At 45.2% G+C, this 18,865-nt stretch overlaps 1 protein-coding gene and 2 non-coding genes across 3 annotated transcripts; all 3 read left to right on the forward strand.

Moving 5' to 3' along the window:
• The first annotated feature begins 1,104 nt into the window (after positions 1–1,104).
• Positions 1,105–2,643, forward strand: LOC109479364 (collagen alpha-1(X) chain-like). Its single transcript, XM_019781318.1, has 2 exons — positions 1,105–2,177; positions 2,216–2,643. The coding sequence occupies exons 1-2, from the start codon at positions 1,160–1,162 to the stop codon at positions 2,422–2,424; spliced, it is 1,227 nt and encodes a 408-aa protein (XP_019636877.1). The 5' UTR covers positions 1,105–1,159; the 3' UTR covers positions 2,425–2,643.
• A 15,097-nt stretch (positions 2,644–17,740) lies between these two features.
• On the forward strand, positions 17,741–17,812 carry Trnae-uuc. The gene has a single exon. It is a non-coding gene; the product is annotated as a tRNA-Glu (tRNA).
• A 916-nt stretch (positions 17,813–18,728) lies between these two features.
• Positions 18,729–18,800, forward strand: Trnae-uuc. Its single transcript has one exon. It is a non-coding gene; the product is annotated as a tRNA-Glu (tRNA).
• Positions 18,801–18,865: the final 65 nt, after the last annotated feature.

Genomic DNA, 18,865 nt, shown 5'->3' on the forward strand with positions numbered 1-18,865 from the left:
GCTACTGGATAGTTTATCAGTCGAGGTGAAAGGAGGGAAGGTTGCAAGCCGTGTGATCTCCAAGCAGATCTTTTGGTGGCTGAAGAAAATATCAATCTGGCAAGACGGTATCCAATACACCACCGTTTGGCAGGCGAAAAAAAGACACCAGTACAAAAAATTAAGCCAGACTAAAACGTATAAAAACGCGTCAAAAATAAGCCAAAGCCTAAGCCTCTGCTTGGAGAGTACACCCCGTGGTCTTTGTTGCTTGTAGCTGTCGGATTAAGGGGATTTCCCCGGTACAATGAGCCGGTGTACACCGTACACAGTACCCGCGTCTTGTTCTAACCGGCGGAAAATTAAATTCCCCTTCCGACGTCATGTCAAAGGTCTCCTGCAGCAAAACATCCCGGCAAAGACGTCAGATATAACTTCACTTTGTATTTTTCTGTGCGGCGATGATCCAATAAGTTGTCACCGAAAGCCACACTTCAGCGCGCGCCATAAGCGTGGAAAATGAGCGATTCTCCGGCTCGTCGCCCGGCATTCTGATGCGGGGCTCCGTTTGTCACAAACCCGGGTCTGTGCCGACTTGAACCCGCGCGATGACGTCAAACCTCGCCGAGTCGCGCCCCGGTGATTCTCGGGTCAACACCGTGAGATTGGATCGCTTATTCGCGTTAATTACTTCATTCGCGGGATTGTTCTGGACTGTAGAGTAGTCTATCGGGGATGTTCTGAGCTGAGCAATGCTTCTCTCGTTTCCGTGTTCGTAACTTGTTGTAAGGCAGAAGAAACTTTGGTGAAGGAGAGACGTGCTTAAAACTTAGAACGCCAAAATAGGGTCTCAATCGCTTAACCCGTCAATGGTTTTGATATGACGTCACGCTAAACCTGCCAATCGCCTGATGACGTAACACCTAACCTGTCAATCACTCATGACGTAGTTTTTAACCTGCCAATCAACTGATGACGTAATGCTTAACCTGCCAATCATCTGATGACGTAACGCTAACCTGTTAACCCCTGATGACGAATGTTTTTTCCTTCATTACAGATTCAGGCGGTGGTGACGTCACACCAGTGCTCTATCGAGCGTTGCTTCTGTGATTACTTCCAGCTGGGAACGAGAGGAGCCTGAGACCCCCGGGAACGACAGCTTCACCGCAGCTTCACCATGGGCTGGGCCTTCATGCTGTTCCCGTTCCTGCTGAGCCTGTTCGCGCCGTCCATCCGGAAGCCGAGCTACTCCCGCTTCGTGTCGCGGTGGGACGCCGCCTGGAGGCCTCAGCGCTTCGGAAGGGACCCGAGCCGGGTGCCGAGGAGCGACCCGTACCCTTACGGCGACCTCCAGCGGTGGCTAGAGAGGAAACAGCAGCAGCAACCGCGGCCTTTCGGCGCCGGGACCTTCCGGGACAACCAATTCGACCCAGGCCCGGTCTTCCCGGACTTAAAGTCGCCGCCGGCGGCAAAATGGGGGAAAGAGCGGTTCTTGAGCGAACTGACAACAAACCAGCGGTACGGAAAGTTCGCGTCTCCGTTGTCAAACCTCCTCAACCACCGGTTGGTCCAGGGTTCGAGCCGACCGTTCGACTACGGACGCCAGGCGGCGGTCGTCCCTTACCGGAAAACGCTCGAAACTCTGATGGACATGGTCCAGAACCGCCTGATCGCCGACCTGCTGCAACGCTTGTGGAATCAGCACCAAGGCCAGGTCGGAAACGGGGCTTTGCCAGGCAACGGCGTCGCTCAGTCCGCACGGTTTCCGTTGACGTACAGTCGTCAGGCGGAGTACGGAAGCATACAATCTCCGCAGCGCGATCCTTCGTCGTCTTGGGGAGTTCCGACTTCAAGCCGTCCGTACGAAAGTGCCGGGAAGGACAAGGTCAAGTGGAGTCGGCCCAAGGTCATCCTGTCCAAAATGGCGACTAGCGGTGGTCGGCAGCCGCACGCCTCAAAAGGTCCACCCGGCAACACCCTGCACACCGGACATTCCGGAGGAATATCCGGCAACAGCCTCAATTCCGGCCATTCCGGAGGAACGTCCGGCAACAGCCTCTATTCCGGAAATTCCGGAGGCCCGCTCGGCAATAGTCTCTACTCCGGTCATTCGGCAGGAACGTCAGGTAAAAACCTGTACTCGATGCATTCCGGAGGCCCGGTCGGCAACAGCCTCTACGCCGGATATTCCGGAGGCCCGTCCGGCAATAGCCTCTACTCCGGTCTTCCGGAGGAACGTCTGGTAAAAGCCCGTACGCCGGATTTTCCGGAGGGCCGTCCGGCAACAGCCTCTACTCCAGGCCTTCATCAGGCGCATCCGGCAATAGCCTGTATCCCGGGCCTTCCGGACACAGCAAGCAGCCCGGAAACCCAGAATCCAATGCAATCTACCCGTTGGCCTTCCGGAAAACCAGAGAAGCAGGGAACAGGAAAATGCACTGAGGACGCCGCGACACAGCAAGCACAACGTAACCGGTCCATACTACCACTCCACGACAGTAGAACAGGGTTAGTTAGTAACAGTCCACTCCCGAGTGGCTCCTAGAAATAATTCCGTATCCAAGAAGCATAAGAAAGAGTCGTCCCGAAAGAAGGAATCATATTCAAGCAGATGAAACGTGCCACTTGGGGTTTGTGGAGTCCCAGTAGAGAGTAGTAGAGACAGAGTAGACTTTAATTTTACGGTCAAGCATCAGGACGAGTGACGCAGGATTTTAGTAGGTGTCTCAAGATACCCCAGAGCGCACAAGAACGAGAACTATGACATTCGCAAGAACACGTGGCAACAAAGGCGTGTGATTGGATGGGTCATAGGTAAAGGTCATGTCATAGGTCATGGGTCATTACTGAAGATATTGTGGCCATCAAGATGTAAAACTGTCGGCATAATGTTAATATTTTTTTCTTTCTTGTCTTTATACAATAGAGGATTATAAATGTGTATGTGAAAAAGTGAAGAAAAATTCAAGAAACTGAAGTAAAATTGGCGACGTTTTCGGGGGACAGAATCCTAAAGATTGACGGTGACCTAAAATAAGAAGGTACCAATCTTTTCGGTTCCTGGAATTCAAGAAGGTCCTACATAGAATAGCCACATGGCTGAGATAGTCAGCCATCATTGGAAATGGCCAAATCAGGCCATGGCCTTCGTTGTTGTTGTCGCTGTTGTTGCGTTGTGTCATTTGCTATTGGAACGGTTTGTCGGTGAACTACATCAGCAATAAGGGAACTTTATGATGCAATCCGGAAAAAAACAATTATCGACAAGCACATTTATTGATGAAAAGGCTGTGAAAATTCATAAGAGATTGTGACATTGTGGCGAATTTGTGACAAGCTTGAAACATACGAGGGAAACGTGACAGATTTGTGTAACGTTTCTCCTATTTGGAAAAATCCAACAAAATGTAACAGATGAGGAATTTGAAATGACATTGAGAAATAACATTGTGAAATTGTAGCAGATATCAAAGCGCGTTGGGACCTGTGATGAACCTGTTTCTGTATGGCCATTGTAACAATAATGCAATGACAACAATTTGTGGCAAGTCTGTACCGGCAGAGTGACGCGACAGTTTGTGGCAAGTATGTAACGTGAGGACATTGTAGCCAATCGGGCAGTTCTGGCAAAGTCGTAACGGAGCCACGCAGCGAGTATATAACTATTATAACCAGGAATGGCAGGCAGAATATGCTGCTACCAGAAATATTACAAACACAGAAAACTCAAGGACCTACCAGATTAGCAATTTTCGTGCGGATACAAACAACCTACTATGTACATTCCACATACATGTACGCTCCTACATACAGTAGCTACAGGAAATGCTAGCTTTTTTAGTTCCAAGCGTCTGGTTTTTGCGTATCAATCTATTGTAGATGGTTGCTGTGAATATGTAGCATCATTAGAAGGGGCGACGATAGAATTGCTTTAATGAATATCAAAGAATGACAGCGGCACTTAGTATTTGGTATTCCACAACTGGAGCTACTGAAGCTCCTGTATTCGAGGTCTGCATGTGAATCCACTCTCTCTCTCTCTCTCTCTCTCTCTCTCTCTCTCTCTCTCTCTCTTTCTCTTTCTCTCCCTCCCTCTCTTTCTTTCTCATTCTCTCTCTCCCTCCCTCTCTCTCTCTCTCCTTATGGACTGTTTTTATTTGTTCTTTTTTCGAAACAGTCGAAGCTACAGTGACCAAAACATGTGTAAACAAGAACTTAAGGATACGTGGTTGATCCACGTTTAGCACTTAAAGACATAAACGCACGAAATAAGGATGGACTTGAGGAGTATTGTAATCGGAATCTTGCCTAAGGCGCCTTGAAGGATGTATTCTTCCTCGTAGATGTACCAAACAGACTCGTAGTTATCTATAGACACATGAGTTGATTGCACGAATAAAATAAACCAGATGGGAAAATGTTGGATTCCAGCAATTTTTCATTGGTCTCCAGTTTAGCGGTAAGTCTTCAGCAGTAGTGTCGTGTCGTGACACAGTGTAGTCGTAAACAATCACGGTTGTCAGTGGATCGTGAGGTCATGGGTTCGAAGCCCGGCCAGGCTGTCTATGATCTGGATTTGAAAAATACTCCTACCGGCTGCACTCCCTCGATTTAACAGAACGCTCTACGCTGCCGATACTGCAAGTGTTTAAGGAGAGATACGCATCTAGCATATTAAAGGAAGCCGCACGCCTTCAGCATGTTAAGAGGTAAAAACGCATCGATAAGAATGCGACAAGCTTGAAAAAGACGAGGAAAACTCCATATCAGCACCACGAAGTCACTCTCTGTCCCTGTCTATGCCATTTACCAAAGACACGGGTAGACATCGTCTGAAACCGGCGTATTACAACGCGTCTGGAATCAGCACCAAGGACAGGACATGGTAGCTACAAAACGTCGACAGTTCCAATACAGAAAACACATTACGCCACGCGGAACATGTATCTGTATCTAAATAGTTTTCTCGCATGTCCTGATGCGTTTTCTATCCCGGCATAGTTAACGTTATGCAGTTTCCATGACCTGTCCTTGGTGCTGATTCCAGAGCCGTTGTTAACAAGCGCCAGGAGACCGGTAAAACGAACCCTTATTGATTGTGCGCGGCCGCTAAGTGAATAAAGACGCCTCCAGAGTCCGGTCCATTATGGGCGCTTACCGACCTGGAATGACCCGATCTCCACCGGACCGTTCGGAGGAAATGGAAACTGTTTGGGCGCAGAAACATCGACAGAAACACTACACGGGTCACTTTGGATTTGGAAAGCCATCATTCTAGTCCAAGGGCACCATATGAAAACTTGTTACTTCGTCCAGGCAAGAGAAGTGTATATGTTTGTAATTGCCCGTGTGTGTACCTGTGTTTGAATGAGTGAGTGAGTGAGTGCTCTCTCTCTCTCTCTCTCTCTCTCTCTCTCTCTCTCTCTCTCTCTCTCTCTCTCTCTTCTCTCCTCCCTCCTCTTTCTTTCTCATTCTCTCTCTCCCTCCCTCTCTCTCTCTCTCTCCTTATGGACTGTTTTTATTTGTTCTTTTTCCGAATCAGTCGAAGCTACAGTGACCAAAACATGTGTAAACAAGAACTTAAGGATACGTGGTTGATCCACGTTTAGCACTTAAAGACATAAACGCACGAAATAAGGATGGACTTGAGGAGTATTGTAATCGGAATCTTGCCTAAGGCGCCTTGAAGGATGTATTCTTCCTTGTAGATGTACCAAACAGACTCGTAGTTATCTATAGACACATGAGTTGATTGCACGAATAAAATAAACCAGATGGGAAAAATGTTGAATTCCAGCAATTTTTCATTCGTCTCCAGTTTAGCGGTAAGTCTTCAGCAGTAGTGCTGTGCCGTGCCGCAGTGTAGTCGTACACAATCACGTTTTTCAGTGGATCGTTAGGTCATGGGTTGGAAGCCCGGCCATGCTCTCTATGTTCTGGATGTGAAAAATACTTCTACCGGCTGCACTCCCCTGGATTAACAGAACGCCCTACGCTGAGGATATAGCAAGTGTTTAAGGGGAGATACGCATCTAGCATATTAAAGGAAGCCACACGCCTTCAGCATGTTAAAGAGCTAAAAACGTATCGATAAGAATGTGACAGGCTTGAAAAAGACGAGGAAAACTCCATATCAGTACCACGAAGTCACTCTCTGTCCCTATCTATGCCATTTACCAAAGACACGGGTAGACATCGTTTGAAACCGACCTGTCACAACACTTCTTGAATCAGCACCAAGGACAGGGCATGGTAGCTACATAACGTCGACTGTTCCAATATAGAAAACGCATTACGCCATGCGGAACATGTATCTGTATCTAAGTAGTTGTCTCGCATGTCGTGATGCGTTTTCTATCCCGGCATAGTTAACGTTATGCAGTTTCCATGACCTGTCCTTGGTGCTGATTCCACAAGCGTTGTTAACAAGCGCCAGGAGACCGGTAAAACGAACCCTTATTGATTGTGCGCGGCCGCTAAGTGAATAAAGACGCCTCCAGAGTCCGGTCCATTATGGGCGCTTACCGACCTGGAATGACCCGATCTCCGCCGGACCGGTAGAAGGAAATGAAAACTGTTTGGGCGCAGAAACATCGACAGAAACACTACACGGGTCACTTTGGATTTGGAAAGCCATCATTCTAGTCCAAGGGCACCATATGAAAACTTGTTACTTCGTCCAGGCAAGAGAAGTGTATATGTTTGTAATTGTCCGTGTGTGTACTTGTGTTTGAATGAGTGAGTGAGTGTGTGTGTGTGTGTGTGTGTGTGTGTGTGTTGAGTGTGTGTGCGTGTGTGTGTGTGTGTGTGTGTTTGTCTGTCTTGTCTTGTCTGTGTTTGTGTGCGCGTGTGGAGGGGTCAAAAAGTCGAAAAGCACTATCATTACTGAGTTGGTTGATAGGGGATAGTGTGTTGAAAAAGACTAGATCATGAAATGAATGATAAAACAGAAGATTGGATTGAGTGAAGCAAGTCAGGAAACCATGTACGTGTTATCATTTACTTGTAATGACGTCAGCGCCAGGTACAGGTGGCCCGTAATGTGTAAAATGGACCGGAAAGGTTTTCCTTTGTATCCCCGGCAAATTACACCAAATGGATCCATTTCAACACGATTTCGCCGGCGTGTTATCGGAGGCCTGGAAAGTGGTGAGGGTCAGCGAGGACGGCAGATCCTTTGTCGGCCCACACAATTTGCAGACGCGCGATTTATACTTGCGAATCGACTCGTTCATCAGACTCGGGCCGATGACTGTAGAGTGGAAGTAACGAATCGTTTACCAGATTTTGTGTAATGGATATCATTAACAACCAAAGGCGCGTCTGGGCGGTATTCACTGCTTCTCGTAACTGTCTATTTGGCCAGTTTTCACGTACGCACGGAAACATGGTTCAGACTCTAGACCCTAAGAGAGCGACGTGTTGTTTTGGCTTGTCTTTGTTTTCTGTCTGTGTTTCTATTATTTCCTACATACATGATATAGTATTCTCATACATAATCATTGTGGGACTGGAAGGGTCACAAAGCATATCGCAGAATGGGTAAGGATGTGAAGTCTGCCATCTCTGATTGCCATGTTAAGAATTGCAGCTAACATCATATTGAGGAATAGGGCATGGGCAATATCACGCTGCCTGCAAGTGTGATCTCAGTTTAGAATGTCAACGATCGACAATGAAATAAAGTGCAACGAAGCAGTGAATACAAAAACGTCACTTAACATGTTTGACTGTACATAGCTGATACCCACAACAGCAGCACACAAAAGTTTCTGGCGCAAAATCTGGCTTCAGCCTGGCGGCCAGTATTGGAAAGATTCCAAAGCCATGCTATCAGTTAGAAACTAACGAACGTGTCCATTGAAGGTGGAGATATTTTGGAGGTCTCGAAGAGCCCTGGATAAGAGACGCAAACGTCAGAAATATTGAATCAGTAAAAACGCACTTACGGTGAAGTTTTGGAGGTCATTTTGTGCCTCATCATGTTATCTTGAACGGGCAGAAGTCGCCGTTTTCAGATCATTTTATCTGCAGTAATGTAAAAGTCTGCGTTTACCGCCGATTGAACTGGAACATCTCCGACATTGTCTTAAACCGTCATAACCGTAAACATGATTCAAACATGCGCGAAATGACGTCAGGGGAATGTTTGCGAGCCGATTTACACGGAATGGTTGATTCAATTTGAAGTTTATAGATTCTGTAATGGTTTCGGGGTTTACACTTAACTTTAAACACAGTTCACTGAAGCGAGGATAACTATGTCATGTTTTTGCTGAGAGTCGTCTTTTGCTAGAAGTACCTTCCACTTGTGTAACATTTCTCTCCATTACCCCAGCATACTAGATGCGTATTGGCACCACTAAAGGTTCTTCTGGTGCTTATGTATGCACCTGTATCGGCTATCTTTATGTCATAGCTGTTACCTTAAACCCCAGTAACCATAAAAATGACTAAAACATTGGCGGGATGACGTAAATAGAGAGAGATAATTTCCAATCGGTTTGCGTATAATGGCTGACTCGGTTGGAGTTTATCCATTTTTAATGGCTGCAAAGTGCGCGGTTTGTTCTAAACACGGATCACCAGAGCGAGGAAAAAATAGACGGTGTCATCTTCGACTCATTTCAGCTGGAAACTCGCCGAAAGTTATGAACCCCTTTTTTCGACATTTTCACAAGATGGCAACTTTAGACAACCGCTTGAGTGACAAAAACCAGTTGTCACTGAGACCACTGAAGATCATTAGAAGACCTTGGACATCGTTGAGCTATCACTAAAAGACTATATAGAGAGATCTGTCGATTTTTATGACTGTACGATCTCCTAACGTCCTCGAATCCACATTTGATGCACCATACCCCTCAAACTATCTAAACACCACTCCTGGTACGGTGCATTAAATGTGGATTTGAGGACTTAATGAGATCGCACAGGGTAATAAAAATCGACAGATCTCTCGGCAGTCTTTTGGTGATCGTTCAAAGATGTCCAAGATCTTCCGATGATTCCAGTGGTCTCAGGGACCACTGATTTTGGTCACTCAAGCGGTTGTCTTAAGTTGCCATCTTGTAAAAACGTCACGGTAGAGCTATGTACTTACTACACGTTATGTGTTGTATTATGTGATATCTCTCAACAGTTGAAAAATAATCGTACATGAGGTCGTAACACAGCCCCCGGCTGCAGTGATAAGTCCTTCTAATAAACCAGTTAAGATAAAGACGTACAAAGCTTCGCCTCTGGTTGAAGATCATCTCGCTTCCTGTTTTTCTCTTTCTTCTCTCTTGTCAGAACCGCGTGGAAGATTCTGATAAAACCGTCACAGGACTGCAACTTCCGGACCCGATCCTCGACCAGAGCCGGCAGCAATGTCAGGCATTGACTCCAGCTGAAGGAGACGGCTTTAAGAGAACCGTCTGGCAATAAACTAGGCTCTGCGGCTTCTTTTGGAGATCCGTAGGTGGAGGTGGATAGGAAAGTCGCTTCTTTCAAAACCGCTTGTTTCACAGGAGCCGACGTTTCAATAACCGTCTGTTATTGAGTAACTGTTTTTTGGCGAACCGTCTGTTATGTTTATCACAGCACAGTGAATCAGTCATAATTTCCCTGATGAAGATGACAGATGGCTATCGAAACGTCGGCTCTTGTGAAACAAGTGGTTGTGAATAAAGAACTTTGCTGTTCAATCATTCACAACAACCTGATGAAATTATTCACGGTGGTTGGCGGACGTTTTTTGCGCCAGAAGGTTTGTAATCTATAATTGATTAAACGGGGATTAAGTCTTTTTATAGCAGTGGAAAAACCCCTTTCAAGCGTACAGATAGTTCCCGCTTGTTAAGCCTGTAACGGGCCAGTAAAATGCCGATAAGGGAAGGTAGTTTTCCAGAGTTTGGACAGTATTTGATGGAGCAGGACCCGGGACACGTGGGCGGCAACTTCTGAACGATAGGAGGTCCATAGTCTCGTCTTCAGGCTTTGTGGTGGCTGTTTTAGTGTGGCTGTTTTAATAGTGCCATTAATTTTTGCATCTTTGTTTCGTGACTTGTTGTCTTTTATATCATTTTGTCCTTCCTGCAAGCTACCGGGCTCCGGGCCGAAAATTGTGACTAAGGCATACGGGGGAGGGGGCAGACACAAATATACTATACATAGCTACTGCAAACAATGTAAAATAATACCTCGTCCATTTAGGTAATAAAGGCATACAGAGGCTAGGATATCGTACAGTTTTGATGTACGGAAATGACGCAGGTTTTCTGCCAGGCGTTCCTCGATAAGGCGATCCTGCGTCTGGCGCCGCCCGTACACAGGTCAACCAACTCTGCGGCATCCAGGCTCTGCATTCTGCAGAAATTTTTATCGTGAAAAAAAGCGCATCGCCAGTCAGGGTTGTGAAATCAGCGTAAGCATGACAATGGCAAGATCCAACCTCAGGCAATTCATGATCAGGTTTAGAGGTCCGACAATATGGTTCTGTGTTTGTTACACAGGTCACTCAACTCTGCGGCAGCCAGCAGAAATCTTTATCGTGAAAAAAAGCGCATCGCCAGTCACTTTTCTGAAATCAGCGTAAGCATGACAATGACAAGATCCAGCCTCAGGCAATTCATGATCAGGTTTAGAGGTCCGACAGTATGGAACAACTTACGCCTTTCTGCAAGAACATGTCCCTCCTTACCCAGTTAAAAAAAAAACTTTTAAAAAGAGATACCATATGCATACTTCAACCAACCACCATTTCGTGATTTTGTTTGTTTTTGATCATTTACTTGGGAAATGAAGAATACAATACAAAATACAAAGTACAAAGACCATAAGGAATAGAGAACACAGAAAAGCCTTGGAGGCGAGGCTATGTTTATCAAGGGAAATGATATAAGCAATAGTTTTATCCTATGTGCAGAATCACTGTGGTTGTGCTACGTTAATAACTGTGTTTGCTGTGCATTATGGTGCTGATAATGACTAGTGTTGTGGTATATGCACACCACTAATGCATACCTGAGTCAAATTACTGTATTTTCATCCTCACTCGCTTTAGTTTTCAGTGCAGCAGTCTGTCTGTACAGCACGGTAATTAATTTAAAGTAAGTCCGCATCACTCAACAGCCCGCATACCCATCTACATTACCTGATATGGTATCTTATCTTGTAGGCAATTTTCACTGGAGATTTCAAGGGAACGTCAAAGAAGTTCAAAACTACTTTCTTCGTCGTGAATTGGAGACGGCCCAAAAATGCCCATACTTAATATATTGTACATTGGAGAGGGCCCAAAAATGCCCATACTTAATACATTGTACATTGGAGAGGGCCCAAAAATGCCGAAACATCCAGTGTAAAAAGTGTAACTAGCTGTTCTGTAGTGACCTTTTGCGTGAAGGTCGTTCATTACTTGCTAACCAGAAAAAAAAGTTTGCAGTGCCCTTAAATTGTTTATAGAAATTTCTCGTAGAATATTCGCAGCCAACTCATTAGATTTGTATTTCTAATGAGCTTAGACAAACCCTCTATATTGAAACATATCTGTTCTTACCTTTTTTCCATCACTAAGAAACGAGAAGAAACCGAATTTAATTAATTGTAGCTACTTAACAATGTATATATATAACGTTATTTGTATTCCTTCCTTTTGTTGTGACCTGTACTTAACCCAGTAGGTATGTGTGTACAATAAAGGTCTTCATTCATTCATTCATTCATTCATTAAAGATAGTGGATATTACATGAAACGTCTGACTATTCTGAGAACTTATCCATTTGCTTGATGTATTTTATATTACACCACTGTTATATTGCCATTTACGCAATGATTCTATAATGTTGTATTTCATCATCGTAAAAGACAACAGGATGCGGATGTGGAATATACGTTGTACATCCATTTCGTTTGTTCATTAACTTTCCACATATCCTTCATTAGGCAGGTCAAACCCGGCTAGATCTGTGTCTAGCAAGCTGAATTCTATTCCTTTGCAGGGCTCAAAACGCATGCTGAGTATGCAAGTCGGTGTGGGGTCGTGTGGCGTAACGGTAGGGTGTTCGCCTCGGAACCAAAAGGTCCCGGGTTCGAGTCCTGCACCGATCTTGTGCGCCTGGGAGAGGCACTTTAAACTAATTTTTACTCAGGTGAAAATGAGTATGTCTGCTGTTTGTTCATACGTTCATACGTATTCCTGATGTCCACCAGGCAATATCAAGTAGGTCTGTGTAGACCTGTGTAGATTATTGTTTGCTATACTGATTGTTACTAAGTAACACAAGAATCGAAGTTAGTCATTGACAATGAATTGTCATGAAATTTGGTAGGTAGATAGGTCTTGATGAGACCGTAAAGTGGGCTCCCTGTCGGCGGCTTGTTCTGGTACTTCAGAGCTTCCGGTTTTGATATCTCGAGATCTAGACATGCTAGGGCTACGAATTAGAATGGTTTGTTTTGAATTGTGCATACATGCAGAAAAAAGTATTTCGAGCCCCGTGCTGAATTGTGCGGGCGCCTTGCCCTGATTGAAGTCGTTATTTAACCGTGAGCCTGTTTATGGCCTTCCTCCGTCGTTAAATCAGTGAGACTGCTTACAGAAAGGGCGGCTGATCCTGCCTAATGCTGTGTCAGGGTTCCTATGCATCTACATCACCCCCATGAAACTCCTTCCTCTTCGCCCCCGCCGTTCTGCTTCGCCCCCGCCCCGTTCTGCTTCGCCCCCGCAAAAAATCTGCTTCGCCCCCGTCGTTCCTCTACGCCCCCGGCGCAATTCTGCTTTGCCCCCGTCCTTCTGCTTAGCCCCCAATGGCGGCACAGCTCACAGTCGACACGAAAATCGTCTGCAAAATAACAATAAAGGCTGTGCCGCCAAATTTAAAGTAGCCCATGCTCCGGCAAACATTCTGGACCACCTTTCTGCCAAGTGGCGTTGCACAAATCCTTCCCATTCAAAAGTTTACCCCTACCTCACGGCCCGTCAGTGGTTCTTACGTTTATAAGTACTGGCGGGAAATTTCACTCACGGCTGTACTTATAAACGCCAGTACTTATAAACGTAAGAACCACTGACGGGCCGTGAGGTAGGGGTAAACTTTTGAATGGGAAGGATTTGTGCAACGCCACTTGGCAGAAAGGTGGTCCAGAATGTTTGCCGGAGCATGGGCTACTTTAAATTTGGCGGCACAGCCTTTATTGTTATTTTGCAGACGATTTTCGTGTCGACTGTGAGCTGTGCCGCCATTGGGGGCTAAGCAGAAGGACGGGGGCAAAGCAGAATTGCGCCGGGGGCGTAGAGGAACGACGGGGGCGAAGCAGATTTTTTGCGGGGGCGAAGCAGAACGGGGCGGGGGCGAAGCAGAACGGCGGGGGCGAAGAGGAAGGAGTTTCATGGGGGTGTACATACCGTGTGCGCTTGTTCGGGCGGTAAGGCGTTACTCTCCAAGCAGAGGTTGGGGTTTTGACTTATTTTTGGCGGGTTTCTATGCTTTTTTATCGGGCTTTCTTTTTTGCACTGGACCCCCCCCCCAAAAAAAAATCCAGTGCAAAAAAAGAAACCCCGATAAAAAAGCCTAAAAACACACTAAATATAAGCCAAAACCCAAACCTCTGCTTGGAGAGTAGTAAGGCGTATCTTTGTCATCGTGCAAGGAACGGTTTACTAAGGAAGAAAGGGGTAAGGTGGGAGGATAATATCAGAGAATGTCTGAGTGAACAGAAAACGAAGAAGGGTGGAGAAAACGTGTTGCCAGACCTTCTGTGGTTCCTCAACGGTCGAGTAATTAGACTACGGTATAGATAATACAAGAGAACCCGGTTAGATTTGTATCTAGCAAACAGTTTTCCGCTCTGTTGGATCCTGAGTCAGGCAGTGCCCTTTCCGTGGCACCCCGTGGGCGTTAATTAATTGTTAGCTTGTCGACTTGCGTATGGCCCAGGAGAAAAATGCCGTATTTCCGGTTACCCTCGCAAAAAACCTACCCGCCCCAATTTGCTCAGTAATATAAAACACAGCATCGATTTTTCTTGGCTTAAATCGTTATGATCTGAGGTTCATACAATGTGCGTGGCTGGATCGTATCTGTAATTATATGTTTACCGAAGGAAAACATATTGCTTTTGCTCCGTTTCTTCTTCTTCTTCCTTTTCCGTTCCAAACACTTGTATCACCTCTGACCTGGACCAGACTGTCTCTCACCATGGTGACAGGTGTTGGGTTACATCATGTTGCAATTTTATTGTAGGAGGGATTTAGACTCCTGTCACCATATACATGAATGTGTTTTAGTAAGTACAGAGCAGAACTTATGCGAAGGTAAACATTATGCATTTGCGTTGCAAATGTTACCTTTCTAGTTTCTTAATGACATTGATAGGGCAAGAACTACGGCGATAAACTAGTACTTCTAGTACCGTAACTCAACGGAAAAGACCATATTATGCAGCGCACATGCTTAATAAAAAGTACGCGATGCTTGAAGTTCAAGGTTAGTTAAAGGGCTTGGTCTACATCTGTAACAGAGTGGGCCAGATGGGACCATATCTCGTTGATAGTATTTTCTCATGATGATCGCTTACGAAGTTTTTATGGTCATTGATGTTTGAAGGCCCATGAAATAAAACGCCCCTTATGCCCTGAGCAACAAATGATCATGTCCTCGTGTAGTTATTATTGCCTAAAGCTATGGAGACTATTTCTTGAGAGGGGTGAGGGAGGCTATTTACATCAGAGCCCATCACCCTTCACTTAACCGTGACGGGGGCCGACATCGTCTACAAGATACCTTTGACCCAGTGTTCTTCTTCTTCTTCCATATTACGTGCTTAACCTCAATAAGCTGAGGACTCCAAGCACGGTACGTAGAAGACGTACACAAGACTATAATGTTTGATCCACTCACACCGGGAAGGTCACCTACTCTTTTCTATAAGTATGGCGGGTTCTTTAGCGTGCTCGAGGTGTGGCTCTCCCCAAACACGGGACCTCCATTTAACGTCCTATCCGAGGGACGTCCCTAACCGAAGCTAGGTACTCATTTACACCTGAGTGAAGTGAGGAAAGTCGTGTAAAGTGCCTTTCCCAAGGGCACAAGATCGGTGACATGGGTGGGGATCGAACTCGGGACCTCTAGGTCCTGAGCCGAACGCGCTACCGCTGCGCCACACGACCCCACGTGTTGGCGTCACATTTCAAGGAAGCCACGTGACAAGCCTTACTGGGTCAGTCTACTGAGGAAGACTGGAGTGACTGGTCGAAAGCTCTAGGTGAGCGAACTTTTTGTGTTGGATCTAAAGTTTGAAATCTAAACAGGTCGGTGAATGATTGAATTGGTGGATTTCATTTCTGGCTGTTTTCTTTGTGTTTCTAGTGCAGGGTGGCCGCTGTAAAATCCCAAAAGCGGAGGGTTCTGAGCGACAAATGGCCATGTCTTCATGTAGTTGTTACGGCCTAAACCTATGGAGTAACTTGGATTCACATTTCTCATGGTTCCTTTGTGTTCCTAGTGCAGGTGGCACAGTAGGTGTGATATCTCTGCGACACACGCCAACACTTGTCCCCTCTCTACACCTGCAAACGATAATCTTTACTCCACCGAAGTATCTTTTAACTCGTGCTGGCTTGTAGAAATGGCTATACCACACCCCATCATGTCCATCACTTGATTGTTCAGATACTCATATTGTGTCATCAAAGAATCGTCAGCTCAGCATCTTGAACAGACACTTGTCCCCTCTCCACACCTGCAAACGATAATCTTTACTCCATTGAAGTGTCTGAAACTCATACCGGCTTGTGGAAATGGTTATGTATTATGTACCACGCTGCATCAGTGGTTATACCACAGACCATCGTGTCCATCACTCGATTGTTCAGATTACGCACACGGTGTCATCAAAGAATCGTTACTCTCCTGTGTTTTGGACAAGTGGACAGGTAAGCCTGCTGAAAGGGTTCATTTTGGTCATTCGAGTACCCATAACGCTATCCAAAAGCCGAACTTTCTGGGACTGGAGTTATATAAAAATACTATTTGTGCTTTATGGTAGAAATACTTCTGGCAAATGTGTCATTAATATGGTAGGAGGCGGTAAGAAGTGTGTAACAGAAGTTTTACCAGTTCTGTTGAATGGTATACAAATGTGAACTTGATCTTGAATGACAGGAAAGACAGACAATATGTCTGTCTTGATAGGTTCATCATACAAACTAGCCTCTACCAGGCTTCGGGAGGCGGCTGGAAAGAGTGGAAAGTGGCCAAATAGACAGATAGACAACATGCCAGGGGAGTTGGTCCGATAAAGAGTGTAGTTTGACGCTATCGAGCGAGGTAGAGGCTACCTCCAAAGGGTGTGAGTGAAAAGTACCAAAAGAAAAGAAGACGAAACTACTGTCATTGTACAAAGAAAAAGTTGGCGGACGGACACTGAACTCAGACTATTGAACTCTTACAAGATTAAGCTAAGACCTCGTGGTGGACGATAGTTGCACTTCTGTTGGCTTTCCGACAAGATCCTTGCCCGTAGCACCGCTAAAAGATGTTAAAAGTTGCATCTCACTAGATTCTCAGATCTGACCAACAAAGCTATCTCGGCGATTCACGCAGGAGCGGCTTCCCTTCACAGCTTTGACAACTGTCTGCAAATCAATATTTCATTAAGCCACTCATCTGTCTAGAAAGCTAACCAGGCTGACACTCAGGCTGTCATCTGTCGGCCCCTTTTCTCACTCGTCTCCAATCGTTCCGACATGATTTGCCAGGATTACCCTCCAAGCTTCGGCTTAATTTTGACGTCTTTTATATATTTCAAGATAGCTTTAAACAATGTTTAGAGTTAGATGTTCAAGGGTTAGGTGTAACAGGTTGTTCGGTGTGATGTAGCCAGCTGCCGCCGCGCCGCGTGCCTGAGAAGCTGGTGTGTTACACCGAAGGGCGGTTATATCGGCTATACCGATACAGATACTGTCTTGCCTGTTTGATACTGTCTTGCAAATTTGATAATGCCTTTGTAGTCACCAAAAGATCTGCTTGAAGATGGAGGGGATTATCCCTCTTCCTGCGTGGTACTTGATTGTTTCATGCAGGATGGAGGGCTGGATTTCTGCACCGTGACTTCTGACTCTGTGGTGTTTTATTTACTGCTGACGATGTTCTTTCATGTACCTAGAAGATTCTATCGTTTACGCCCATCATGCATAGATGCACGCATGTACTTGTAAACCCTACTTCTAAAACAAAACTATACAGGCAAAGTTATGGGGAATACAACGTTGCCTTGAAGTTGTTTGCGACTAACGGAATCTGAAGTTGAACAGCTATTAGTAAAAAACTATGAATTGATAACTCCAAGAATTGTCTCAATGTCTAAAATTGTCTTAATCTCATTTACATATCAACTCATAGTTTTTTAATGAAATACCTGTTCACCTGTAGAAATTCTGTTACGAAAGGCAATGGATACTACTTGATACGTCTGACAGTTTTCAAAATCTACCCAGTTGCTTGAGTAACATTTTCCTTGTGTAGATATCCTAGGTAACCACTTCTGATTGCTAGACTATACTTTGTTGTTGTTGTCTTATTTAACGTCTAATATATCACTAGACGTGGTCTCTTGGTGCTGGTTTGTGCTTGGTTCAGTTCAGAGTTAATTGTCTCTCTGGATATTTAAGTTAACACTTAGTAACTATACTAATAATAAAAGCACGGTGCTGCCCTCTAGCGAGGCAGGCTAATGTTGAAGCTAAATAAAGCTTCTACTGTAGTCATGTTCTCCCATGTGGTCTAGTGGTTAGGATTTGTGGCTTTCACCCACAAGGCCCGGGTTCGATTCCCGGCATGGGAAGCCTATATTTTTATTAATTTCATTTTCATTTTATTTATTTTACGAGCACATGTAGTTCACACTCAGGTGAACGTTGGCTTTCTTCAGCATTCCATTTTATTTATTTTACTAGCACATGTAGTTCACATTCAGGTGAACGTTGGCTTTCTTCAGCATTCAGTATTATACATGTACAATAATACATACCCTGAAACCGGCCTAAAACTGCCTCTAGATACGCCCCCGAACAGTTACTCAAGCCTCTAGATCTTGTGGATCCTTCTGGTCTATTAAGTAGAGGAGATTAGTACAATGTACTAGTATATAGGACCGGTGAACTAAATAGACGATTAAAAGAAGTTCACAGAGAACAATCTATGAGGTGAATTTTCGTCTGATGACTGCTGAATAACAAACTCGTTGAAAAATCTTAGATTGTATTCCGTAGTTAGAAAACAGTCACTTCTCACCATTGTCTGTATATTCTTTCTACACATAATTTGTTTCATGTTACAATTAGGGCCAATTAGCCCTCTGGCAAATAAAAACAAACTTATGTAACTCAATGATTGCCTTATGCAATTCGCAAGCGACGCCTTGCGGTTCTGACTCGTAGTGCACCATAAATCTTACCTCGACATCCGGTTCTATATTGATTTTTACTTTTCTGCAAAGCGGCCGCCTAAATAACATCAAACGTTGAATTCCAGTTACTTCATAGCACTTTGGGTGATTTTAAACTGATGTTTCATAAGAAATTATCATTATTGGGTTCGTTCCTTTCTGCACACTGGACGCTACATTCCCGGGAAATTCCGACCCACGGTTTGGATCGGGCCTGAGGGCTCTTCCCAAGAAGGAATTGGGCATTCGGCGTTCCAGAGATTGTAGCGAGCTAGTTTCATAACCGGTCGTGCATGCATTTACATCACCAACCTCCCATGTGGTCTAGTGGTTAGGATTTGTGGCTTTCACCCACAAGGCCCGGGTTCGATTCCCGGCATGGGAAACGAGATTATTTTGTTTTTAGGACGGGGCAGGGTTCTTGGCTTTAAGAACGGACACGCACGCGCT

Source organism: Branchiostoma belcheri, unplaced genomic scaffold, assembly GCF_001625305.1.
Source record: "Branchiostoma belcheri isolate BF01 breed outbred unplaced genomic scaffold, Haploidv18h27 scaffold48, whole genome shotgun sequence".
In the NCBI taxonomy this organism is placed as follows: Eukaryota; Metazoa; Chordata; class Leptocardii; order Amphioxiformes; family Branchiostomatidae; genus Branchiostoma; species Branchiostoma belcheri.

Excerpts from the sequence above, each read along its gene's own strand:
- LOC109479364 (XM_019781318.1), top strand. The coding sequence starts at position 1,160 with ATGGGCTGGGCCTTCATGCTGTTCCCGTTCCTGCTGAGCCTGTTCGCG. Across the intron at positions 2,178-2,215 it reads CTACGCCGGATATTCCGGAG|GAACGTCTGGTAAAAGCCCG; the intron begins GCCCGTCCGGCA and ends GGTCTTCCGGAG.